At 44.1% G+C, this 27,683-nt stretch overlaps 1 protein-coding gene and 1 long non-coding RNA gene across 5 annotated transcripts in view; one reads left to right on the forward strand and one right to left on the reverse strand.

The window, feature by feature from the left end:
- NOL4 (nucleolar protein 4) overlaps nucleotides 1-3,717 on the reverse strand; it is a 190,147-nt gene extending 186,430 nt beyond the window's left edge. For 2 of the 4 annotated variants that reach the window (XM_053954942.1, XM_053954928.1), the window contains exon 1: nucleotides 3,224-3,717. In XM_053954942.1, the coding sequence (XP_053810917.1) occupies nucleotides 3,224-3,490 (267 nt within the window). In that variant the 5' untranslated portion in view covers nucleotides 3,491-3,717. Of the gene's footprint in view, nucleotides 1-2,352; nucleotides 2,675-3,223 lie in introns of those variants that run through there. The other 2 variants (XM_053954933.1, XM_053954964.1) reach the window with 2 other exon arrangements.
- Nucleotides 3,346-4,645, forward strand: LOC128794799 (uncharacterized). The gene is made up of 2 exons (XR_008433267.1): nucleotides 3,346-3,430; nucleotides 3,893-4,645. It is a non-coding gene; the product is annotated as an uncharacterized LOC128794799 (long non-coding RNA).
- The last annotated feature ends 23,038 nt before the right edge of the window (nucleotides 4,646-27,683 follow it).

The following is a 27,683-nucleotide window of genomic DNA, read 5'->3' on the forward strand; positions in this document are numbered from 1 at the left end:
TGCTTCAATTAAGTCTGTGTTGTACATCTAGCCTGTTCCGGTGCAACCTCCCAGTTGCTATCAGGCTCTCTTTCTTTCATTAGAATCAAGTAGTTAATTAGCCCCAGCCTGTCCTCTCTCCTTCTCTCTTTCCCTTTAACGCAGCAGTAATGATGTCTAATTACCAGCAGCAGTGGATTACAGCACCATCAGGAGCAAATCTCTCTGGCTGACAGCAAAGCTGAGCAGCAAATCTTAAAGCTTCAAGGAGAGAGTCATTCCTAACAAAGTATTTGAATATTTGCTTATTTTTGACCAGCTTGTAACTGTAGAGTCCAACTTGTAATTTCATCCGTCCTGTTATTGAACAGGGAGTGCTCATGCAGTGATTAATTTTAAATTTAAATTAATTTTACCTATGGTGAGATCAAGTGATGGACAAAAAGAGGGAGAGGATGAAGGAGAGTTCACAGTTTGGGGCTCTGCTACCTTTTGGGGCTGTCTCTGAGGACTGGACAGGCCCGAATGTATGGGATGACCATGAGAGAGGGGAGGAAAAAACAAAAATGATCACAAATTTAAAAACACTTAAATAATAATTAAGAGGTAAAGAAATGAGAGAATGGGCTTTTAAGGCTTACCAACAATTACTGTCTGATGAAAACCCAATTTTTTCCCCCTGTAACTTATCATTCCCATCTGGGTGAAATTCTAGACCTCTTGAAGTCAATAGGAGCTTTGCCACTGACTTTCTCTGCACCAGGAGCTGCATCCCTGCTCTGTCAAACATGTTCTTTCTGAGCCTTCAGTGCCTGGCAGGCACTGCCCTGGCCCTGGCAGTAGCTCATACAAACCACTGCCACCCTGCGGGTCTGTTTAAATACTCTTCTGCCTTTTGTGGTGGGACAGTGACACCAGATTCATGGGTTTAGGAAAGGCTGGCATTTGTTTTTCAGAGCTGAATGTTGCCGAGCGTCCTCTTTTCCCATTTACGTTGGACAACAAATTTCTGATGGCCAGCAGGAGGAAATTGCACGTACATAAAGGACCTCTTCTGAAAAGGTTTATATGTCATTGCTTGGGTTATTTACAGATATTCAGGAATTGCTTACAGATAGGTCATGCTAACTTTTCCTTTCTTGATTTCATTAGTAGTCCTAATTTTATTAGAATTCCTGCTTGGTTCCTAAACTATATGAAGAGATTTACTCCAATATATATATAAATACATATATAGGGACATACAGAGACATTCACAGCTAAGGGTGTGATTCCCACAAATGTACATAAGGTAAGACCTGCAAGATGCTCAACCTCTCACTGAAATCCCTTGTGGGAAAAAATAAAAATAAAAATTGATTCTGTGTTCTTAAAATAGAAAACAGGATGGAAAGTGGGACTCCAGGCTTTCATGGCTTAGCAAAGGTGAGAGAAAATAAACAAGCCTATCATCACTGAGTCTTGTGTTTCAGAGGACCAGAAAAGCACTTAATTTTTAAATTCCATTGTGTAAAATTAAGGTTATCCTCTTTATTTAGTAGGGTAGTCAATGTCATTTTTAAAAATATTGAATTTGCTTACAGTTTTGAACTCATAGTGAAAATAATAGTCTTGGGAATAAACAATCTTACCCACTGGCCCTTCAAAATAATTGTTTCAGTGAGCAGAAGAGATATTTAAAAATACTAAGCTAATTGAAGACTTCTGCTTTAGGCAACCTTTTTGTTATAAATTGTATCTATGGTCTGGGCTCAGAGATGAGCAATCAATCTTGTAACACTAAAACAGAGATCCACCAAATCATCTGAATCTATAGACAGACCTGAAACACTTCAGTGAATAAAAACCACAGAGAAAGAAAAAAACTGTCCAGAGCTTCTCTTTTACTTTAAATCTTCACATTGAAGACCTCTTTAAAATTAATTTCCCACTTCTGCCTCCTCACAGCCATGACGGTGCTGATGACAAGGGGGCAAATACAAGCCAGCCCCTGGGAATGCCCAGGTTTATGACTTCAGCAAGGCAAAGAGAGGCAGATTTCCCCAGCAGCCTACGTCACAACCCAACCCAGAATACTTTCCAAGAAGCCCCCATTGCTGCGCCACCCAACAACCTTCCCGTTAGGTCCGGATAAGCTGCCACTCCAGGAAAAAAAAAAAAAAAAAAAAAAAAAAAAAAAAAAAAAAAAGGAGAGAATATTGCTCATCCAAGCCAAATGCCCAGGCAGGAATATTTTTAATTGCCGGGTTTCCTTTCTCGGCTCCCCCTCCACACCCGCCCCACGCACAGACAAAAGAAGCTTAGCTTGCGTGACCCAGCACATAAGAAGTAAGAATAATGATACATTAAGAGAGTTCAATAGGCAAAACCTACTTGCAACCAACAGTCCCCATCTTCTTAAATAGGAAAATCTCTCGCTCCTGCCACCACCAAGCATAATAGCTCTCCCGCTGTCAGACCTGCGCCGAGCCCGTAATGCCAGCGCCTGCCGGGGATGCCACGCTACCCTAGCGCATCGAACGGAGTGCTGAGGGGCTCCTGCAACCCCAGAAAGTATCACAAAATACACCCTTCCCTCGGTCATGCGGAACCCCGTCCTCCCTTTGTTGAGCATCCCCTCTCTCCCGCCGCCCCTTACTAGCGCAGCCGGCGCTTCACAGCCAAGCCGGGCACATTCGTGGCCGCTCGGCGGCGGCGCCGGGGCTGCGGGATAACAATAAAGAAAAAATGATAAAAATAATACTAATAATAAATAAATAAATAAATAAACCCCAACAGAGATCCCGGGGAACCACCGCCCGGCGCCGCGCCTGGCTTTGTGCCAGGCAGGGTACCCCCGTGCGCCATCCATCAGCCCCGCCGGCGGCGGGGGCCGCTGCCCGGGGCGGCGAGGCCCGGCACAATGGCCGGAGCGGCGGCGGCGGCGGGACAATAGCACACCCTAAGCCCGCCGCAGCGGCCCGGTGGGGACGGAGGGGACGAGAAGGACGAGGAGGACGAGGAGGACGAGGAGGAGAACGACACCGACCCGGCGGGGTGCGTTGTGCGCACGATCGCTTTAAATAAAAGGACCCACAAAGACCTCGGCGGTGTATAATGTGACAGGCAAACGCAACATGGTGATGATGACTTGGGGGAAGAGGGAGGAAGGAGCCAACTGTGGCTGCGGCTCCCCCTGCGCCTCTCGCTCCCGGAGCGGGCTGCAGCGGTCGACATAGAACAAGGAAGACAATTCTCTACTAACCGTGGTTTTGACTGGCACGTACAGCACTTGCTTCCCTCCTCCAGCACCACCACTGACCTCGTCCGAGTTGCCGAGCTGGAAGCCTTTAGATTTGACCCAGAATTTGAATTTGGCATTATCCGTGGAGCTCGACTCGGAGCCGTTCAGGAGCTGGACGATCCGGTCGTATTTTTTACGGGTCACCGTCTTGGTTTTTCCTGAGTCCCCGTAAGTCCTGAGGCACCAGTCCTGAAACTGGCGGTACATGTCCCGGTCGCTGCTCTCCATAATCTCCTAATACACACACGCACACATGCACACGCCGGGGCGCACACACACACACACACGGACACGCACACAGACACGGCAGACACACGGACACGCACACGCCGCCCCGAAGCGGGCCGGGGTACGAGGCCGGGCCGCCCCGCCGCACTTTGCACCTGTTCACCCAGCGCTCATGAAAAATGCATCCACCTCCGAGCCGGAGCGAAGGAGGTCCCGGTGCAGGCAGATCCCAGCGGATTTTTTTTTTTTTTTTTTTTTTTTTTTTTTTTTTTTTTTTTTTTTTTTGTGGTGGTGGTGGTGGCTCGGGGGGGTGGGGGGTCGGGAGGGGGATGGGTGGGGGGGTAGCAATCAATTCAATAGTGTGGCAATGTTCTCCTTCTTTTTTTTTTTTTTTTTCCACAGGAGGAAAAACGGATCTGGTGAAGGTTCCTCTTATCCTTCCACTGTACGTGATCAGTCTCTTTAATAATTGTGCAAGGCAGGACTATCCCACTGGCTCCAGCAGCGTCTTACCCGGAGAGGGTTCGGGTGGATAAATAATTAAAATCCTATCCCTCGGTATAGCGAAGAAAAAAGAAAATATTGACTCGGATCCTTCTTATTTTCCATACATCAACTGCACCCGGATTCACCCTGGATAGTGCAGGTGAAGAAGAGGGAAGGAAAAAAAAAAAAAAAAGAACGGAAAGAAGAGAAAAAGCCCACCCTAGTCCGCCCCGGCAGCCCTCGGCTGTTTTCTCCGAAGGCTTTCTGAGCTTTCTGTCTCTGTCCTGGCGGGCTGTGTCTCTCCCCAAAGCCGCCGCGCCGCGCAGGATGGAAGAAGCACTGAAGGGCACACTGGTCTCTTTGCTCCCCCTTTATTCCAAGGCTGGGCGGCTTTGCTTCAGATATCCCCGCTCCGGGCATGAAGGTACTGGAAAGAAAGAAAGTTCTTACCTGCTATTTTCTAAGCCTAATGCATCCAATCCGCGTTTAAAATACATAATTTTTAATTTTTAAAAAATGGTCTGTGAGAATTTCACTTCCTCATATTGAGTCCCATTGAATTTTCATATGCCCTTTCAGGAATTTTCCTCTATTTATTTACATAGCGATCCCAGCCGATGGAAGGGGAGGAAAAAAAAAAAAAAAAAAAAAAAGAAAGAAAGAAAGAAAGACAACCCATATATATGAGATAGGCTTGGATATTGGACCAGAGAAGAGATCAGTCCCAGGAGGATGTTGGTACAGGAAAGGAGGCGGCTCTCGTTGCTCTGCCAGTGTAATGATGGTGGTCACACATGTAGGACTCCTCGGGTGTGGGGTATCCTTTGGTTTCTGAGCTAAACTGGCTACAAGGCATTCAAGTAAGTTTGCGTGCGGATGCTAAGCATAAACCCCCGTTTTGTAAAGGGGGAAGAAGAAGAAAAAATATCCTGTGTTTTTTTTTCCCCTCCCTTTGCCACAGCTTCAGTTCACGCCGGAGATCTCCGCGCTCTCCCCGGTCTCCCCCGCCGCGTCAGGCAGGATACCCCCTCCGCGGGGGGGGAAGGCTCCGCCGCGGCGCTTCCTCTCGTCGCCTCTCCGCGGCCGCGCCCGCCCGCGCCTCCGCCATCCAGCGCCCGGCTCCGCGCCCCCGCTCCGCAGCCGTGCGGCACCTCCTCGGCTGGGGCACGACTCCGGCCCGCGCCCGTCCGCGGGATGCGCGCCGGGGCCGCCGCTGCGCTCCGCTCCGCTCGGCTGCGCCGCTCCGCGCTGCGCTCCGCGCGGGGCTGGCGGCGGCGGCGGCGGCGCACCGGGCCGGGCCCAGCGCCGCTCCGCGCCCCCCCCGCGCCCTGATTGGCCGCCGGGACAAAAGTTTCTGTGGCGACGGCGGCGCGGCGCGGTGACGGGCAGCGCTGTCCCATGTCGGGATGCTCCCGCCTCCGCGGGCGCGGCGGGGCGCGGGGGACGGCGCGCAGCCGGCCCGGGCCGACGGGGGGTGGGGGGGTTTGCGGCGGGGGGAAGAGAGGCGAGGGCAGCGTTTCCATGGCGATGTCTCCGGGCGCAGCCCCCCCCCCCCCCGCCTCCCCGCGCGCAGACGGAGCGAGGGGATCAGCTGACACTTCATTAGCTGAGGACCTAATTATTGCTTATTGGAGCAAGAAACGCGCGCAGGGCCGTGGCGGAGGGCCGTCGGCCTCCGCGCCCCCGGCGGACATACCCTCCGCCACCTCGCCCGCGCTGCCGGCGAAGCGGAAGAAGGGCCGGCGGTACCGCGCGCTTTGCGCCGCATCGGTCGGCGGGGCCGCGGCGGGCTCGGTGGGATCCCTGCGGGACACGTGGCCGCCGCTGGGCTGGGTTTTCCCTGGGAAACGGGGAGCGAAGCCACTCCGCCGCCGCCCCGCGGCCCGGCCCCCGCCCGGCAGAGCGGAGGGACCGCGCTTCCCCAGGCCGCCCCCCCTCCAGCGCTCTCCGCATCTCCCGTCGCCTCCGGGACCGTCCGCGCAAGCCGGCGCCGGGGAGCGCAGCCGCGCGTTCGGCCCCGCGGGCGGGCGGGGGCTCGGCCGGCCGTGCCCGCGGCGTCGCACCCCGCGCTGCGGCGGGCAGCGAGCAGCAGCCGCCCCGGGTTCGGCGCTCGTTGGGCGGGAGGGGAGCCCAAAATCCACCGCAACCCAAACATCTGCCGTTTTCGGCTCAGGTCGCTGAAATGAAGAGGGCTACGGGGCTCCTGTGCTGTGCCTCGGGTTTCTTCTGCAGAAATCCCACCTGTGTCTGGGTATCCAGTCACTCGGGGCCTGGAAGGGCCCAGTGGAAAGGCAGCTGTGTGTTTTTACTGCCCAGATCTAGGCAGTAGCGAGCACCTTACTTCACTCTCTTGTGTCCTGCAGAAAAAGGCTTCCATGGGCTGTCGTGCTGTTTACACTGAGCCTGGATTTCTGGTGCAAAAGCCGAAGGTGCTAAGAGAACCAGGAGAAGCCCTTCCTCAGGCACCCAGCCAGCACATGCTGGTCCATTGGGCTGACCCTGTGCATGGGCACCTTAACCTGGCCTCCATCTTCCCATCTAGCCCAGCTCACATGTACCTGTCCTCCCCTCTCTCGCCCTCTTCCTTTTCCCCTCTTTCCCCTCTTTCCTTAGTCCTATGTTTGCTTTTCTGCTTTCTGTCTGGAAGCACCACCTCAGACACAGGCAAAGCTGTTTAAAAGCAATGCTCTGAAGGATGTTTGTGTTGTGAAACCATTCCTGCCACGTGTAAAATCTGAGAGAACAAGCTGGCACAATGGACGGAGAAAAGCAGGACTTAGAGATAACCCAATGAGGCTTGAGACTTTTCGTTGGCCACAGGGCCCATAAATTATCTTGGCAGCCCCATTTTAGTGTTAGAGGAGCACGGGACTCCCGTCCATCACAGGATCTAGAGGCAAGGCAGTAACAAAGGAACTGCTGTGCAGAAGGGGAGCAAGGGGAACCTCGCTGAACTCTTACCCAGCAGGCTTTATGAGATGTAATATTGCTTTAATGTGCCATTAGATCTACATTTAGAAAAAGGGTCGTAACATGGATTGGGCTGCACTGCTAAACAATTCTGTCAGATAATTGTTCTCAACCCAGCCTCCTGCTGAGGGTCTCAGTAACTTCCGTATCACACTGATACTGTGCTGTGACTGAATCCAAAGTACGCACACAAAGCAAAGGGGATAAAGGAAGATGTGACGGAGCCAGGAGTGACAATCCAGACAGTTATAGCATAGATGAGTAAAATGCTTGAAATAAGCAGGCAAGGTTTAGTAGATCAAAAAATAATTCCATATCCAGGAGTATCACTTTGGATTCTGTAAAGAGCCCTGTGCCTTCTCAGAAGAGACACACTCCTAAATTCAGTCAAGTTTGGACCATGTCTTAAAAACACCAGAAATATTATTTATTTTTTGAAACTGTTTTGAGGCAGGAGAGAGAATCATATAATTCCAGAATGGTTTGGAAGGAATCTTAACGATCTTAACTAGATGATCTTAACGATCATCTGCCATGGCAGGGACACCTTCCACTAGACCAAGTTACTCAGAACTTCATCCAACCTGGCCTTGAACACCTTCAGGTAACACTCTAGGAAATCTGCTCAAGTGCATCACCACCTTTACAGTACAGAATTTCCTTCTAATATCTAATCTAATTCTTCAGCTTAAGGCCATTCTTCCTTGTCCTACCAGTACAGGCTCTCATGAAACAAACATGGGTGAAAACCACCTGTGGTGTGAAGTGGGGATGGAGAGTAGAAACTCAAGTAATATTAAGTGCAGCTGGATTTGTTCATCTGTTTTACAGTTAAGATTTTTGATTTGTGTTCATGGAAGATATGTTTCATATCATATGGATGTTTCATGACTGCTTCCAGTCATGAAACTTGGCCAGAAGTCCTAGGAGCATCCTGGAACCCCACCCACCCTGCCAGACAATGGATAAGCACACAGGACACAAACATTATGCTTATCATAAAGAACTGGTGATTTAAAAAAGGTCAATTACATGGTATATGGCTTCACTTTCACATAAACATACATTGTAGAGTGTATTTGCAGAACCTACACTCATTACATATATATATCATGTGTATGTGTATAGTAACTTCAGCAGAATTTATACGGTGAATTTAGAGTGCAGATTTTTAATCTCCCGTTTTTAGATCATCTGATACTCTGAAAGTAGTACTATCACATTATATTTAAATAAGAAAAACTACATGGGGTTAAGTTCACTGTCTGGTTTGTGGTGGGTTTTTGTTTCAGAATTAACAGAGTTTATTAACACAGTCTGGAATCTCCTTGCAATGAAAAGGGCTTGCACAGACCCTCCTCCTTTCAAGAGTTCTAATGACAACCTGTTACTCAGCTGAAATTGAAACTCCTGTGGCATCCTTGAGTAGAGGGACTGTGTTGGTCTTTCGATGCTATGGACTGAGGCTGTTCTGTGCTCTGCATTTGCAGAACTCACTTGTCTCTGCCAGAAAATGAAAGTTTCTCTCCTCTGGTGTGGAGACACCACTTCCATGCCTTGCTGGCTTGATTGCTCTGCAGCCATCCTGAAACAATACACCACCAACAGATGTGTGAACATTTCCATTCAGTGGAATGAAGTGTTAGTTGCAAAACAGAGTTTTGGCTATTTGAATTGCTTCATGTGCATCAAGCTGTGAAAAAGGTTTAAAGTAAATCATGAATATCATAAATACTGTATTTTTTGAATTATCAGCTCTAACAAGTCCACTGGCAATAGAAAGTGAAGACAGGCAGAATGGGGCCTGATGTCTCTCATTGGAGTTATCAGGGTTTCTAGATGAAATTACAATCTTGCAGTGACATGGAACCAAGTCCATGGAAAAAGCTGAGAGACATTTTCAAGTTTTTTAAACTTGCTGAAAAATAGAGAGTAGTTTTTTGGCTTAAATCTGTCATCTGATTTCTGCCAAAGAGGAGTGTTTGGAAAACACGCACTGTATTTCAGCACAGTTCTTGATATGGCATTACTGCATGGCTAAGGGTAGCCTTTGAGGATGTGAATTTCCTGTCTGTTGGGTTTTTATTCATTGACATAGTGAGAAAAAATTATTTTGACACTTCTGACTTGCCATGTCCATGAGTTACGATGGAAAGCCCGTTTCTGTGCAGACTGAAAATCATCCATGCTGAACTGACAGAAGATGTGCTGAGGAAAAACAAAACTGCAGCTCCAAATGGTTTGCTTTAAACTACACACCTGGTAGTGCTTTTCCTCTCTTCTGGAGAGAATTTCAGTGGAAGTGTCCTGTTGCGTCCTTTACAGCCCAGTAGTGGCAGCAACAATGAGCACTGCAAGCCCTAATGCTTGTGGAGGTACAAGTCAGTGTTCACACACTGCATGGGCTTGACTGTGCTCTCTTTCTTTGGTCTCACAACATGACAGAATCTCCTGAGTGATTCAGTAATCAGTCACCTGATTGCATTTGGGAAGATAGGACTCTCCTGTGGCACAGCTTCCCTGAGAAAATAGTCACCATTCCACCTACTGATATTACTGGCAAAGGACCACTCTAGAAGGGTATCCTTGATGGTAATTCCAAGGTATTTGCTGCTTAGGAGGTCAGAAAATAAAGGTAATTACTTGGTAGTACTAATGTATGAAAACTTCAAATGGATTAAGGTTGTCTAGGTTTTGATTTATCTACTGAATGAGCTATCATGGAGCAAAGCCTAAACTATTAATTACTGTTCAATATAATTTTTTCTACAAATTGTTTCCAGTTCCAATAGTCTTCTTTATTTTTCTTAAGTTACTGCTGATTTTGGAAAATTAAGATGAGATAGACCAAAGCAATGACTCAGAAATGGCTTATAAGAACCTACTTGCTAAATATTTGGGGGAAAGAGGCTGTGTGTTTCTAGGTTTATAAAGAAATGTGAGAATGAATTCATGAAATGTGGGAATAGTGTCAACCAGTGTTCTGGTTAGGATCTTTTCACACAGAGTGATGTTGATGATGCCAATGAGAATTATACTGGGATATATTCTGTCTTTATTTTTTAACAATCTTCTTTGGCGACATTTTGAATCCCTTGAGAAAAGGCTCAAACTCACTTCCCCTTCATGCAGTTAGAAAACTCCAGACTTGGCTTCGTTCTACAAAGCTGCTTTGCTTTAAGTAGCAGTTCTGCAAAACATAACTTCACATATTTCTTTTACTCTATGCTTTATTACTGAGAATATTTGCATGAAAACAGGGTCTTTGTTTAAAAGTTCCTGCTTCTTATTCATCACAGCTCGTTGAGTTGGAAGCAATTACGGTACCCTGTACGGAAGACTCCAATCCCTTCAGAACAGGAAAATATAAGCAGGAATTGACAAACTTGTAAGAATATAAGCTCTTGTTTTCATGAAAATTTCCTCATTTCCTTAGTAATAAAAAAGGAAAAGGGAGTAAATATGTGGCACACAATGAAAAAAAAAAAAAAAAGAGAATGTTTCACATGTCTTAAGGTTTGTATATGGGCACTGAAAATTTTTTATTGTTACAGTGACACATTCAACCTTGCTTGTTTTCATCCTAAAGAAGGTGTTCACAAAGGATTTTGTGTGTTTTGTGTACAATATTTTTTCTTCTTTCTACAGGTAATGTATCTTTCTCAGCTAAGGCAACACTAATATAAACCAGCTACTAGAATACCACCCAGAGTGTTGTCTAAACCAAGCCAGGACTAATAAGGCAGTGCTGTAAATGCTAGCAGTCTATCTCTGTTAGTGTTCTCAACTTCATTGCCATGGAGGGAGATGTGATAATTGGAAAATGTTCCAGAAAGTTTTAGAAATGGCTCTACAGCCATTGTGTCAGGCACTACTAGACAAAGTCAGCACTGGAACAGAATGTGGTTAACCAGTTGCCATCGTCCTGCTTACAACAGGATGGAAAATAGGGAGGAAGCAAAAATGAAGAAGAGAATTTCTCGATCTGAAATATTTGGCAAAACACAACATACATTAATCTCTCACTGGTATAAAATACCATCCAAATTTTACGTTTGCATTTGATCCATATATTTACATCAGCAGCATGGGGTCCTCCTGACTTCACAACATTATAGACAATGATAACTAAAGACCAAAACAGAAGAAATTACTGTTGCATCTCATTGTAGATATTACTTCCTTCACTGTTTTCACAGAATCACAGAACCACAAAATAAGCTGAGTTAGAAGGGACCCACAAGGATAATTGAGTCCAACTCCCTGCACAGCACCATGCCCAAGAGTCATACCATGTGCCTGAGAGCATTGTCCAAACACTTTTTGAACTCAGCCAGCCTCACTGCTTTGACCACTTCCCTGGGGAGCCTGTTCCCATGCCCAACCACCCTCTGGGTGAAGAACCTTTTTCTAATATCCAATCTAGACCTCCTCTGACACAACTTCAGGTCATTCCCTTGAGTCCTGTCACCGGTCGCTACAGAGAAGAGATCAGTGTCTGCCCCTCATTTTCCTCTCACAAGGAAGTTGTAGACTGTGATGAGGTCTCCCGTCAGACTCCTCCAGGCTGAACAGACCAAGTGACCTCAGCCACTCCTCATACAGCTTCCCCTCTAGGCCTTTCATCATCTTTGTTGACTCCTTTGGATTCTGTCTAATAGTTTAATATCTTTCTTATATTGCAGTGCCCAAAACTATACCCACTATTCAAGATGAGGCTTCTCCTGAGCAGAGCAGGACAATCCCCACCCTTGCCTGTCTGGTAATGCTGTGCCTGATGCCCCCCAGGACATGGTTGTCCCTCCTGGCTGCCAGGACACTTCTAACTCATGTTCAGGACCCCAGGACCCCCAGTCTATGCACTGATTTCCAGCATCTCATGTGCATACCTCCAGGGTTGTCCCCTCCCAGGTGCCAAAAACAGCACTCACCCTTTTTGAACTTCATATGATTGGCGATTGTCCAGTCTTCTGATTTGTTGAGGTCTCTCTGCAGGGCCTCCCTGCCTTTGAGGCAGCAGCTCCTCTCAGTTCTGTATCATCTGTGAACTTGTTCAGTGTCCCTTCCAGTCCTGCATCCAAGTCATTGATGAACGTGTTGAAGAGCACAGGGCTGAGAATGGAACCTTGTGGAACCTCACTAGGGACAGGTCACCAGTCTGATGTCACCTCTCACTATAACCCTTTGTGCCTGACCCATGAGCCAGTTGTTCACCCTTCACATCATGTGTTTGTTTATCCAGCTGTGTGCTGGATGTTTTGTCCAGAAGGATACAGTGAGAGACAGTAGGGAAAGCTACTGAAATCAAAAAAGATTACATCAACTGGCTTCCCTTGATCAACCATGTGGTTTACCTTGAGAAAAAAGGGAAATCAGGTTTAATAAGCTGGACTTTCTCATGATTGTGACCAATGACTGTGTTGTCTTTCAGGTGTTTTTCAATACCTCCCAGAATAATCTTCTCCATAGCTTTGCCAGGTACTGAAGTGAGACTGACAGGCTTGTAGTTTCTGGGATCCTCCTTCTTGCCCTTCTTGAAAACTGGGACAACATTTGCCATCTTCTAGTCAGCTGGGGACCTTTCCAGATTTCTGAGACTGCTTAGAAATCACTGAGAGAGGTTTTGAGATGGCAGTCATCCAGCTCTTTGAGAATTCTTGGATGAACCCCATCAAGCCCCATAGATTTGTAGGGATCCAGCTGGAGAAGCAGATCCCACACAATTTCAGGGTTGACTGGGAGTTGATCATTCATACAGTCATGGTCCTCCAGATCAGGGCACTGAGACTCCCTTGGTCTGTCATCTGTGTTGAAGACAGAGACAAAGAATTTGTTAAACACCTCTGCCTTGTGTATGTCCCTGTTTGTGAGGTGACCATTCTCATCCTTTAATAGGACAATGTTATTTCTACTGCCTCCTGCCATTTATATATTTGAAAAAAACTCTTTATTTTCTCCCACATTTCTGGAAGCTTCAGCTCCAGTAGAACTTTGACCACAAAAATTTTCTCCCTACAAAACAGAATCTCTGTATTCTTTCCATGACAATTAACCTTTATTCCACTGTGCATACACCTTTCTTTTTAACCTTATTTCCAAAAGAAGAATCCAGTTCAGCCAAGCTGGCCTTTTGCCTCACCTGCTTGACTTTGGGAATTGCCTTCTCCTGTGCCCTTAGGAGGTGATGTTTAAAAAGTTACTGGCACTGATGGATGCCAGCACCTGCAAAAATGTTTTCCTGGGGAACTACACTTCCTAATTTCCTGAGCAGGCTGAAGTGTTCTCTCCTCAAGTCCAGAGCTGAGGTTTTGCTGGCACTCTTCCTCCTGTCAACAGATTTTAAACTTGATCGCTTTGTGGTCGCTGTGGCCAAGACAGCTGCCAATCTCCTCTTCACTCATGAGATCCACACTGTTGACAAGAAGCAGATCAAGGAGGGCATCTTTCTGAGTTGGCTCCCTTAGGACCTGCTCACAAAGTTGTCATCCAGGTTATTTAGGAATCTTCTGACCTGTGTTGTACCTGCAGCATGATGCTCCCACTTGATTTCTGCCAAGTTGAAGTCCACCATAAGGACAAGGGCAGTTGACTTGGAAGTGTCCCTTAGTTCCTCATAGAATAATTTGTTGGCATCATTGTCCTGGCTAGGAAGTCTATAGTAGGGTCCCACAATGACATCCACATTACTTTTTTGTCCTTTGATCCTTATCCAGAGGCGCTCAACTGCACCGTTGCCAACTGCAAGCTCCACACATTCTAACCCTTCTATTACATACGGTGCCATGAGGTCCTTAACCCAACTGATCTTGTTTCACAGGTGAAATTTGCTCAAAGCACTTTATCATTTTTTTTGCCACTGTAGTTTTATTATAAGGTAGCCATGCTCCTTAAGTGAGAACACTGTGCACATTTTGAGGTTATTTGGTAGGGTCCCAGAATGGTCATTAGAAAAGTGCCCATTCATTAATTGTGTTATGGTAGCTTTTGACTTTTAGGCACTGATTCAATGTCCTCCATAAATTTATCCTCAAAACACCAAATTAGTGTTGTTAGTATCAACTTTAAGCAGCAGAACAGTATAAATAATATCTGCCCTTACGTGACTGTTCCCGACTACCCAAATGCTGCTTATTACTGGAGCACACACTCCTTACTTTAGTCTCTCTGTTCCTGCTAAACTGCTGAATAATTTTTACTCAGTATAACCCCATCCTGAACAATAACAAGAAAAGAAAGATTATTAATATTAAAAAGTGAACACAAACAACCAAATTGTTTAAATAATTCCCATGACAACTAGAAACTTATAAATAGAAGTGGACTGCAGATCTCCATGACCTTAAAGTACACCTAGTTCCAACCCCTCTGCCATGGTCAAAGACACCTTCCACTAGACCAGGTTGCTCAAAGCCCCATGCAACCTGGCCTTGAACATTTCCATGGATGGGATAACCACGTGTTCTCTGGGCAACTTTTTCCAGAGAAAAGGTTTCACCACCCTTACAATGAAGAATTTCTTCCTAAAATCTGATCTAAACTTGCCCTCTTTCAGCTTAATGCCATTCCCCTTTGTCTGTTGCTACATGCCCTGGTAAAAGGTCCCTCTCCTGCACTATTGTAGCCCTTCTTTAGGTACTGAAAGGCTGCTCTAAGGTCACCCCAGAACCTTCCTTTCTCCAGGCTGAACAACCCTAACTGTCTCAGACTGTCCTCATAGGAGAGCTCCTCCAGCCCTCTGATAATCTTCATATGGGACAAATGCTTTGCACAAGTCCAGGTAGATGACATCAGTAATTTACATGAAGTAAAATTGGTTCAGACCTAAGAAGAACTTTTGGGTTGGCTTGTAGGGTTCTTCTGGATGGCTGGGTTGGTTTGTTTGTTGGTTTCCTACTCTCCATGTGCTCTGCCTGGCTGGGTTATCCCTCAGGAGTGAGGAGAGGATCCCTGAACAAGAATGGCCCCTGCCAACTGTAGAGCAGTGGGACACTGCCACAAGTTAGGCAGAAAATTTTGGGGCATTATATGTAGAAATGCCCAGCAAGGGAGCCAGAGATAGTCATCGTTGTGTCCTGCAAACCTCCCAGCTTGAGAGTGCAGGTCTGGAGAGGATGTCCTCACAGGTCCCACCTCCTGTAAGTACCTTGTACATTTTAGTAAAGGATGGTCTACAGCTGTTCCATATTTCCCACCCACTCTAGGGCTCTCCCAACCCTTTTTGTCAATGTGGAAACATGCAGAAAGAAATAGAAGTCTGCAAAAGTTTTCAACAACAAGGATTTAGCTGTAGTTCTGATTTCTATCTGGCTGTGCCCTTCCACAAGCAGTGCAACAAGGAGACACTAAGATGAAAGCACTCAGGAATGATACAAAGTATGAGCCAAGGATGTGCTCAAGGATGAGCCCCTCTGTGTCCCTCTGGAGATCTGCCGGAATCCCGGCATTTATCGATACCCAGACCTTGTGACTCCTTTGCTCTTAGAAGCAGGTTTAGTTAGACCTCAGAGTGCCAGTGGGTTTCCTTAATTCCAGAACAAAAGCCACAATCAGTCTTAGGACAGTGAGGTTTTAGGTGGAGCCAGGTATCACCACGACCATTCTGCCCAGGCACCCCTTTGATACAGCCCCTCACTCTGAGCTGGGATATGGAAAGAAAGATAGAAATGGAGTGCAAGTAAGCGCAAATGCTTATTTTATTTCACTCCTTTTATGTAGTGGTATTTCTTCACCTGTTATCCCCAGCCATTTAATGACCACTCAGTAGTATATAAAGCAATGTAGATGTGGTTTTAACAAATACTATCCTAGTGCTTTATCTTTTGATCTTTTGGATGCTTAAAAGTCTCCAAGCTACTTCTGAGGCTCATCCACTGCTTCCAAAACCTGAGGGATTCACCAGAACCAGCATGTTCTCTTATGTAAGTCCTCTTTCTCTTATGTATGTCCTCTTTCCAAGAGGGACAGACCATTAAAAAAAAAAAAAAAAAAAAAAAAGCCCATCGTCTAATGCTTCAAGGCTCTGGAACAGAAAAAAATGCATTATGTGAAGGCCGGCATGAACATTTCTATTTATGACCACTAGCCCATAGAGAACAATGCTGCCTTAGCAAAGTCCTCACTCTGTTTAACGTACACTGAACTTTGCAGTGTTAAGATATATCTTTTTTCATACATTTCTGATTGAACTTTGGATAATGGTTCTTATAAAAGAAACTGGAGATCTCTGTACTTCCCACAGCTATTTTTCAAGGCAGAGTTGTGCTTTGTTTTCTGAAATTGATATCCTCATTCAAACAAATATGTGATAAAAAATGTGTTCATGTGTGAAAAAGCCATATGCAGTGTTGAAATTCTGGCCAACTCGTTATACAGATACTACATGCTCAAGAAATGATGACTCAGTTGGGGAATTTTACTCATCCTGTGACATGCTTGACTTCATGAGCAACACCTTGCCTTCACTTCTCTTACTGCTGCCAGGGACTGGGGAGGTAGAGATGTGCATGGACATTGGCAGGGTACCTTAGAAAGATATTCTGCTGTTTCTACTGTGGGTTTTGTTTGGTTTGGTTATAAAAGGGATATATAAAGAGATATATACTCTCTCTGAAAGATCAAGTACAGCCATGGTGCTTCTCAGGCTCTGATGGGAAGGAAGAGGCCATTTCAGCTTTGGCCTCCAAATTTGCATGACTCTCTGCTCTATAATCACCTACTGTGTTGTGTTTAGCGCAGGCAGAAACTTACCTGTTGGCGTATTACCAACTTTCTATTTCATGCATTCATTTTGGTAATTAGTCAGAGGAAACAGAAAAAGGACATAGGCCAAAACTTGTTCATCACACATAAGCTAACGCTGACTAGCCCAGTTTTTCACCTTGCTTTTCTCTATTATTTGTATTTGCACATCTGGATTTGTGAAAGACGTGGTCCTTAGCCCATCCCTTGCTACAGGCCTCAGAGAATTAACTGAAATATGGTCAATCTGTCTGTAGGTGCAGTATCCCAAGAAAACAGACAGCAGGTTTGCAGGAAAAAGGAAGGGAAGGGAAGGGAAGGGAAGGGAAGGGAAGGGAAGGGAAGGGAAGGGAAGGGAAGGGAAGGGAAGGGAAGGGAAGGGAAGGGAAGGGAAGGGAAGGGAAGGGAAGGGAAGGGAAGGGAAGGGAAGGGAAGGGAAGGGAAGGGAAGGGAAGGGAAGGGAAGGGAAGGGAAGGGAAGGGAAGGGAAGGGAAGGGAAGGGAAGGGAAGGGAAGGGAAGGGAAGGGAAGGGAAGGGAAGGGAAGGGAAGGGAAGGGAAGGGAAGGGAAGGGAAGAAAAAGAAAGAGAAAAATAGAAAGAAAGCGAGAGAAAGCAAGAAAGAAAATAAAGAAAGCAAGAAAGCAAAAGCAAGAAAGAAAAAGAAAGAAAGAAAAAAAGAAAGCAAGCAAGAAAGCAAGAAAAGAAAGAAAGAAAAGAAAGCAAGAAAGCAAGAAAGAAAGAAAGAAAGAAAGAAAAGTAGTGGTGAATAGTTTAGCAAGTGTAAATTTTAAGTCCAAGGTTGTGAGTCAAAGGGCCAGTGCTCTGTGAAGCTGTGTTGCCTCTGTATGGGCAGAGGTGCAGTGGTCACAGAAGTAGCGTTCGCCTCTGCAGTCCACCATAATGGACTGGCGGGCAACAGAGAGAGATTCAGAGGAGGGTGACAAGAGGGGAAGCTTTGTCTTTCAATGAGGTGCTTAAGTACATCAATCTATTTAGCTCAACAGAGACAAGGTTAAGGAGAGGGTTGGATATAATTTATAAATTTCCTGTCTTCCTGTAAAAATAGAATAAAAGAGTAGGAATTTGATAATATATGGCATTTTGGTCAAGTGGAAAAACGTTTGACAGGAATCAGTGAAATTTGAAACTAAACACATTTTAGCATGGAAGGAAATTAATTATTAGAACAATTTACCAAGGATTGTAATGGATTCTCCATCACTAGGCATTTTGAAGTTGGAAATGATTGATTTTCTCAGAGAAATTGTTCATCTTGTTCCTATAGGAGTTAGCTCAAAAAAAACCTGTACCCTGTATAGTACAGGGGAAACATATGATCCCAAATAATCTTTTAAGCTTTGGGTTCTATAAGCTTGCACCGAACAGCTAATGCACAGCTGCCTATGCCCTGTGTTCTCCTACCGTAACTTGTAAGTATGATTCAAACATGTTGCCCTTTGCATTTGCTTGGGAAATTGTGAAGGACTATAACATAAACTTTTGCTCTTTAGGGGGGACATTTTGTCTAGCATATGGATTCAAAGTTCTAAGGCTGGGGAACCACTAATCATTTGGCTTGAGTACCTCCAGCACAGAGCATCATATTTCACCCCAGCATTCCTCCAGTTCTTGGGAAGCTGATGTCTAATTGATGACACAGAACTGGGGTGAGTGGCTGATACACCTGAAGGCTGTGCTGCCATTCAGCAGGACCTTGATTGGCTGGAATTTTTGGCAGAGAGAAACCTTATGAAGGTCAACAAGGGCAAGTGCAGGGTCCTGCCCGTGGAGAGGAATAACCCCAAGTACCAGCATAGGCTGGGAGCCAACCTCCTAGAGAGCAGCTCTGTGGAGAAGGACCTGTGAGTCTTGGGGTTGACCATGAGTCAGCAGTGCCTTGCAGCCAGAAGGGCCAATGGAATCCTAGGGTGCACTAGGAAGAGTGTGGCCAGCAGGTTGAGGGAGATGATCTTCCCCCTCTAGTCAGCCCAAATGAGGCCACATCTGGAGTGTTGTGCTCAGTTCTGAGCTACTCAGTACCAGAGAGACAAGGAGCTACTGGCCAGGGTCCAGTGAGGGTCACAAAGATGATTTGGGGTCTGGAGCATCTCTCTTACAAGGAGAGTTGTGGGACCTGAACCTGTTCAGTCTAGAGAAGACTGAGAGAGCATCTCATTAATATATATGGATATCTCAAAAGTGGCTGTCAAGAAGATGGTGCCAGATTCTTTTCAGTGTTGCCCAGTGACAGGATGAGAAGCAATGGCCATAAAGAAAAACACAAGAAGTTTCACTTCAATATGAGGGGGAACTTGTTTACTCTGAGGGTGGCAGAACACTGGAACAGGCTGCCTAGGGAGGACATGGAGTTTCCCTCTCTGGAGACATTCACCCACCTGGACATGTTGCAGTGTTACCTGCCCTAGGTGACCCTGCCTTTGCAGGGGGCTTGGACCAGGTCATCTCCAAAGGTCCCTTCCAACCCTAACTATCCTGTGATTCTGAGGTTCTGTAATTGACAGCAGATATTTCCAAAAGGCATGTGGGTTATAGTTCGCCATGACAGTACAGGGAGAAGTGGAATGTCCCACTCCTTGTCCACCTCAGTGGAATATGAGCTCCTGATTTTTTCAGGCTTTTTTGTAAATTAACCCCAGATCAAATGTAAAGAATGAGATTCTGCTGCTGCTGAAGCTAGAAGGAACCTTGTCTTGGATTTAAGTGAATTCCACTGGACAAGCCAAAATGATGCTGCATTTGCCACACTGACAAGGCCCAAAACTATCAATTAATAGTTCTTTGTGGATTTTTTAATGCAGAACTAAATATAAAGCAAGACAACATAGGACCTCTATGAACAGGACCTCTCCATTCCCAATCACCTTTCACTGAGGAGTATGAAATCAAAAGGAAAAAATCTACTTTAAAACAAACAGGGAATTTTTTATTTCAATACATGTCCAAGATCTTTCTAGCCACTGCATCAAACCATACTGTCTAAATACAGCTGAGTGTCTGTCTCTGAGCAGTGCTCAATGCAAATGTTACTTGACCTAGAAAATTACTGCTCATGAGGAAAGGAGAACCCTTTCGACATTTTGATGGTAAGTCATGGAGACCAACTGTACAGAGAACTGTAAACAAACATTACTTCAAAGTGTAGCTCTGGGCAGTTCTGTACAATTCATCTGAAGCCATTACAGCATTTGTAGCTATATAAAAGAGCTAAGATAGACGAGGGAGTGTCATTTATTACAGCTGGAAAAAATGAATGTAACAGTTTTTCTAATCAAAGAGATTAATTACTTTTTCCTGCAAACTTTGTGTCTTTGAACTGCTATAGATAAAATGCTGCCACTCTTTCTCCACAGACAGTATTGTTAGTAGAACTGATTTTACATACAGCACTAACTACTTGAGAAATAAAACAAAAGCAATGATATATCCATGTGCAACTTAAGGCATAGGTGAAAAAAACAACTATTTCATATTCTCACTATTATGTTTTTTAACAAAATTTGATGACAAATTTGTTTAGAAAAATAAAGCTCTTTCCCTTTGTAGCAGGTCTAGGTAGAAATAGCAGTTAAAGAATCCACAGGTTGAACTATTCATGTCTTACTTCACAGAATAAAGTCACTTATCTCACAGAATATATCCTTCTATCAATTTTATCCATGATCAGGTTGAATCTATTCAGTATAATCATGCAACACCTCTTTGTGAAGAAAGATCAACTCATAACCATTCTTTTTAACTTCATATGAAGTTACAATGAAGATAATTAAAAAACAAAACAAAATAAAAACCTACCTTTCATTTTAATAAAAAAAAAAGTAAGGGAAGAAGAACTGAACAATGAGTATCACATTAGTTTTCTGCAAAAGTTAGGTGGCATCAACACCATAAGGAGAAGAAAACTATTCCCCTCTCCCTCTTTCTTTCTGAAGACCAAAACAATCACTCATTTAATAAATGACTGTAATGTAGAGCAACACTTGGATTAGCATGTTAAACACCTGAATGAGGCTCAGCTTGCACAGGGTAGGAGTGATTCAGATATGAGTGATCTGACTACTGCTGATGTGCATTAACAGCAGGGATTAGTCAGTCAGCTCCCTGCGAGTGTTCAGGTGGCAAAATGAGCGATAAGTGGCAATGCATCGTAAGGCATTAGAGATTTTTGGAGGATGAGGGAGAAGGAGGGAAAATTGCTGCTATCTGCAGTGCAATTTAACAGGTAATAGCAACCTGAAAGAATTAAAAAAATCACTCAGAACCTCACCTATTTGCAATATTGTGTACATTACGTGATTAGAAAGTGAGCCCAGATCAGCGTAGTAACAGAGCAGTTCTTTGTTTGACCTGACACCCTGCTTAATTTTGGTCAGGGCATGCACAATGATCTCACTTTTTTTTAATTTCTCTTGCTGAATTTTTTTTATAGTAGTCACTAAATATTTAGTCAGAAGTTTTGCTAATAGCAAAGAACAGCCATCCCTTTGAGAAGGGTGCTTAATGCAATGAGCATGGTCTGGACATTCAAGATAAACTCACTCAGAGCCCTGCAGTTAGTGGAAAAAAACCATAATTGCAGGCCAATATTGACAGATCTATGCTAGGCTGGTCTCTGGCAACATTTGAATATTTCACACTTAACTTTTTAAAACAGCTCTTCATATGGGAATTTTGCAATCTTTAAGTGACCTTAAAACACTAATTTATGACAAGTTTCTAATGTGTACTTTCACTGTTGCTAGATAAACCTACACTTCAGGTTTATTATACTTCAGGTCTGTGTGAGAAGTGTACTGGTCATAAGGGATTTGCCTATTCTGAGACCTTTGCCCCCACTATCATACCTGTTTTGGGAACTGGATTGCTGCTAGCAAATATGGGTAAAAATAATTTATTGTACAGTGAGATTTCTCAAGGGAATTATATGCCTGGCTGCCTTACACGGGTTCTGAAAAAGCATTTTGAAATTACACAGCAATAAGATATAAAAATCACCACATTTAGCTTGCACCCTGAGTCTTCACACAGGGCCAGAGCTAAGGGCATGTCTCCCAGGAGGTCCCAGAGGCATTGGGATGGCTGAAGATACCTGCCCTTAGCAGTAGCTTCTAAGAGGCCCTGAGGGATAATTGACTCCATCTCCTCCTCATGAGGTTTTTGACATGGTGGAATGGTATCTACATCTTGCCTAAAATATCAGCATGCACTCTTCAGAGGTCGTCCTGTGAAGGAGGGAGATTTTAATGAGCAGGCAGCATCAAGTCAGGCCACCTTCTCCTGGGGTTTTGTATAACTGTTGCCAGCTTCAGCCAGAGAAGTGTGTAATGAACCTGGAGGTGAAGAACTGCATGGCCTGGTGCTCTCCTGCAGCTTCCCAGCTGAGCAGAGAGGCACACATGCACCACCTTGGAGGGGACAGGGAGGAAGGTCACACTCTGCCATCCACTGCAGAGGACCCAAGCTGCAGCCACTCCTGCTCCCAGGCCCAGTGATGCTGTCATTCCCCATTCCAAGGCCAGTGGACTTTTAACACAGCATTTTCCAATCTGGAGATCAGGCTCTTGGGGGACCAGGCAAATGTGCAAAGGACAGCAGCAAAGAAGATGCAGGGGGCAAGAAAAAAACCTCTCATACAGTTCTCTGCTTTGCAGGAGCAGAGGCAGGGCTGGGGGCAAAGCAGTGGGTGGGAAGTGCTTGGCCATTGTGTGCTTTGCCCTTCTTGTCCCCTTGTCCCATGCTCCTGCTTTTTTCTATTTTTCAGTACACTTCCAAATATTTGTTTTGTGAATAACAGCAGATGCACAATTATATTTATCTTCAGAGGTGATTACTTTAAGAACCCAAACTGAGCATTGAAAACTTAAGAAGCTTTAATTTAGCCATTTATATAGGTAACATTTTTTCAAAGAAATTATCTCCTTGAAATAGATGGTTTCTTTGTGACAATAATGCTGTCATATAGGAGGGCATGTTTACCACTCAGACACGAGTAGAAGCATTTCTTGTACTTCTCAAACCAAAACACAGTCATAGTTTTTTAAAAGGAAGAAGCCACTTTCTCCTCTAATCCATTAATCTGTGTAACACCAGTCATGTAACTTCATATGGTTTCTTAGTATCCCAAAACACTCAAAGTATCTGCTTAGGAAGACGCATATTAAAAAAACCCAAGTCATCAGGTCACGTGGGAGATGGGGCTTTCAGATGACAGGTTTAGCCTCTACCTGTAACTAATCAGCTGTCTCCCAGCTGATGAGATAAGGCTAACAAGCAGCTTACTTAATGGAGGGAGCCTGCTCTGGCTAAAGAGACTGGGTCACGTTGAGGATAAGGGTCTGTTATGCAAAACTGGGTGATTTGCTTGTTATCTAGGTGATGGTAGAGAGCTGGAAGGAGTCAGGTGGTAAGAGCTGACTTACCTATTTTACCTGGCTTTACGTTAGGCTTGTGATTGATTTAGTCCCTTTGGGAAGAGTCTTGGAAAGCATTGCCTGTACTCAGTTCAGCTAGCCTGCCCAAGGGAAACAGAGGGCTGAGGAGATACTTGCTGGGTGGAAAATGTTCAGCTGATACAAAGATTTGTTACAGTAATCTTTATTGACCTATGTGAAAGATTTGATTGTTGTATGTGCCCATTGGCTTTTAACAGCAATTATGTGATTTCATAGGGTATTTTATCTATATTTCTGTCCTTGAACTATGTTGCAGCTGTAAATGCTAATGGGGAATGTGGAGAGTTTACCATCATGCAGTGCAGAGCTCTGTATAGGACAGGCAATGCCTAAAACTAGGCAGTGTGTTAACCTCTTCTGTGGGAGCTCTAATTCACTAGTGAAAGCATCTGCACCGTCAGGGACTTCAAATCTTGCTAGAGCTTCCCTTAAAGCCTTGCAGTACCAGGTGCTGCACACAAATTGGTTTGGTAGCTCCCTCCAACCAAGTTCTTGCCATCTGTCATTGCACTGCTCAAATGGGTCTCTTAATCTGGCACTATGAATGCTCAAATCTATAGAGAGGCTTATGCAGACACACTCCCCTCTTTGTAGTCCAGGCAAAGATCCAAAAAAATAGAGATCTGGGTTCCAGGGTACAAATCAGGCAGAACTTCAAAGGCACAAAACTGCTTTGGCATCTTTTATTTGCCATCAAAACTCTTCTGCAGCATGTAAGGGTTTAGTACTGTGTTTCTCTTTCAGTTAAAGGCTAAAAAATGCCTGGAGGCCAGCTCTGTTCCCTGTCAATGAGTGCCTGCACTACACTAGATGGCACTGCTTAATACTCACGTTTTTCTCTTGTCTCTGCTATGCTGGTTCCCTGGATCTGGAGCATCCTGTAGCTGCAACTTCATCATTTAGTCAGTGCTCTGTGGTTGCTGGCAGCAGGCTCAGTTGCACAGAGGCATTGGGAGTAGACACATAACAAGGCAGTAGTAATAGTCATCAGAAACACATTCAAAGTTCGTCTCTTTAGCCTAATAAATGGGTAAAGCAGAGTTTTTTTAGAGATCACACACAAATTAAGGCTAAGTTCTGATGTTATCTTTGACTCTTGCTAACAGGCCTCATCTTTTCTCTCGTGACTGGAATAAAAAGCAGTGGTAGAATTGCTGCAGATATCAGGCATCTTACAAAGCCAGAAATCTGAGTGATAATGCAACTGTTATATGCTGATCACTAAATATGGGAAGAGGACAAGCTATAGAGAAACAAATCTCTGCTCTCATCAATAGTCCATAGATTTAGAAATAAACAGCTCTGTTTCTGCTTTCGGAATAGTGTTCAGCTCATTCAGAAGCTTGACTCTTGCAAGGAGAGGTTGATCACAATTTAGAAGTGCTGTTGAATAGCCCGATGTTGTGCCCTTTGCTCACTAATAAATTGCTGAATACATCTAAAATGTGAAAGCATGAAGTCCCACCAGTATTTTGTGTATTTTTTGAAAAAGTCAAACAAGTATTTGCTTACAAAAGTCAAACATCAAATGTCATGTGTAGTATATGGCTTTTGCATCACTTCAAAATGTGTTGTAACAGCAATGACTAGTTGAAGGACTGATCTCCTCCAACAATAAGCAGAAAGCTAAGTGCCTTAAACCTCTGTTAGATACTTTGAAATCATCTGGGCCTAGAATATTAAAAATTAAATAAAGTTGTGTAGAATACAAGTAACTTTTGAAGTTGGGTAAAGTTCTATAAAAGGGCAAATGGGATAGGATGGGAAAAGCAGAGGATTGTAGTCACTGTAGATTGGCCACTCTGATGCTAGTTCCTAGAAAGAACACACATAAAAGAGCTAGCTAAGCAGTGGTGGGAATTGCAAAGAAATAAATAAGAGCCTGTGGATGTGCCAGGCCACTTTCCTTTCTCTGACACTGAAATGGGCCTTTTAGCTGGGGTGAAACATTAGAAACATCCTGCTGTTTTAATGGTGTTTCATTTAGTTTTTTACTTAGACAGTAGAAGTGGAAATTAAACTTGAAGGCAACTCCAGGTGGGAGAGCTTGCAAGTGCTCAGGAGGGTTATTTAGAATTTAAATATCTGGGAAAAATGATTAAAAATACTGGGCGAGATTCAATAAAGATAAATAAGATGCAATGCATTTGTTAGTTGATTGTTCCTCCCCAACAGAGGATGAAAAATAATTGGTTAGGTCGCATTTTCTCAGTAAAGGGTCTTGGGAGTAAACTAGTCATAAATCATAGCTGTGCTGTTTCCAGCAGTCCCCCTGAATCTCATAAGAGTGGGAGATACAAGCAGAAATTTAGATTGCAAAACACATGGAAAGATCCTTTTTTCACCCATCATTGATCAAGCCTCAGCTGGAGCACTCTGACTGATTTTGGATATTATACTTTAAGAGCAATGTGGCACACTTGGAGAACATCCAGAGAAGAATAACATGTTCTCCTTAGTAAAGAACATAACCTACAAATAAAAGATTTCTAAAAACTTGCTCAGATAGGGATGAAAATTCCTTTTCTCCCTTTCCCAGATTTATCACAGTTTTCAAGAATATAGAGACTGTTTCAGAGAGGAAGAGGCTCTCTCCAAATATGGTGGATAAGAGCAATGGCTTAAATTGGGGCAAGAAATATTGTGGTTTGACATGAGAAAAATCTCAAAGGTATACTTATTCCTGCCTTGAAACAATGAGGGAGACTAAAGTAGTCCCTTTCTGCCCTGCTTTTTCTGTTACAATAATTCATAGTAATTAATACTAACAATTTTGTTTAAAAGATACAGCTGTGCCACTCCAGATCCTGGATTTGGTAAGCTGACAAGGCTGATGCTGTATTTTTAGACCCTAACCTTGAATTTTATTGGTGTCCAAAGAGTGTTCTCTTTTATTTTCCTCTCTAAAGCCATGCTGAATTGCTCATTTGGGAAAAAAAAAAAAAGAAAAGGATGTGACTGTGCTTTCAAGGCTTCCTCACTGAAATGTTACACATACTTCTTTCTTTGCAGTCATAGCCCAGATTACAAAATAAAATGAAAGTAAGAAAACAATACTTCAAATAAGGAATAAGGTGATTTACATGTTGGATTTTTTCCCAGTGATTCAGTAAGGAGTAGGTGTAGATTAAGCCTGTTAGCATGGCTACAAACTGAGCCCTACACCAGGTTTATGATCAAAACCTAAGTTAAGCTTTCTGGAATTCTCCATCCAGGCTTAAAAATTGGAGCCCCCTCTTGGGCAATCACCTTAGGTGCAGAAGAAATTGCTGAGGAGGGAAAGGGAAGTTGGAAGGCATGTGGCTTATCTCAAGAAGAATAAAAAGCAGACAAAAAAGTCATGTTTCTTAATCATAACATGGCAAAGGAGATAAAACAAGGAGATATCTTGGGTTAAGTCAGGAAACATATTCATCCTTTTAATTTCAGCAAACAAAAATACTTTCTTGTAATATAGTCTTCTTCTCTGATTAATGTGTTGATTTTTTTGAATCATTAGATCTCAGTGATACAATTAAACTAAAGAAAAATTGGGCATTAATATGTCCATATGTCTGAGGGGGTTGCAAACTAGAGCTTTAGTAAGAGGTATGAGTGAATACATTAGGAGTCTTGTGTTAGGAAATGGACTCATTCTGTTTGCAAATGTTACTTCAGTCACAGTTTAAGTGATATGGAATTTATGCACAGTGTCAAATACAGCATTGGAAAGAATGTTTTTCTGTAGGGCACAGGACAGAAGCCTGCTAAACCTTAACTTGAAGCTCAGGTGCAAATAAATTTTAACTCCACATATGAGAAGTTTTACAGGTAGATTTAAAAATGTATGCTTCAACTAGAATTAAGTACCACTTTACACAATAAATTGAGACTTATAACTGAGTTCTATTTGAAGATGGTAGGAATATACACATGAAATGAAAACTCTCAAAGGAAACCACGATCCCCTAAAAAGGTAATGATAATAAGGAAATATTTTCCCTTCATGTCACTGTCCTTCATTTCTGTACAAATAGATGATTGCAGTATGTGTAGCAAGGAGGATGGAGTGGGTACCTCTTGGGTGGTTTAGATGGGTCCTTTCTTTCCTCTGCTTACCTTGTCCCTTGCTCTTTGGTCTCTTGGTCACCTTTACATGAGTGCCCCTGCCCCATCTTGGTGTTTGTCACGTCAGGGAAGGGTTGGGCTGGAAAACAGGGCAGCTGATGCTGGCCACAGCAACTGCCAAAGAGCCCTTCAGCCTATCACCTCTCTGTTACTCTCAATCCTGTTAGATGTTTACCTACTTAAATATATCTTCAAAATCTCTCTCTAAATGACTTAGAGGTGTAAATCCCATTGGAAATCAATAGCAATTTTTTTTTCACTCTGTGATCAATATACTTTTAAAATCCCACTCATAGCTTTAGCATATGTACAGAAAGATAATGCTCACCTGAGTTTCTTATGGCCTGTATTTGCTGTTACAAGACATCTATTTTTGCAGTTACTGCCATCTCAACTCACCAAGGTAACTGTGATGAAGAATG

Source organism: Vidua chalybeata, chromosome 1 (assembly GCF_026979565.1).
Source record: "Vidua chalybeata isolate OUT-0048 chromosome 1, bVidCha1 merged haplotype, whole genome shotgun sequence".
Classification (NCBI taxonomy): Eukaryota; Metazoa; Chordata; class Aves; order Passeriformes; family Viduidae; genus Vidua; species Vidua chalybeata.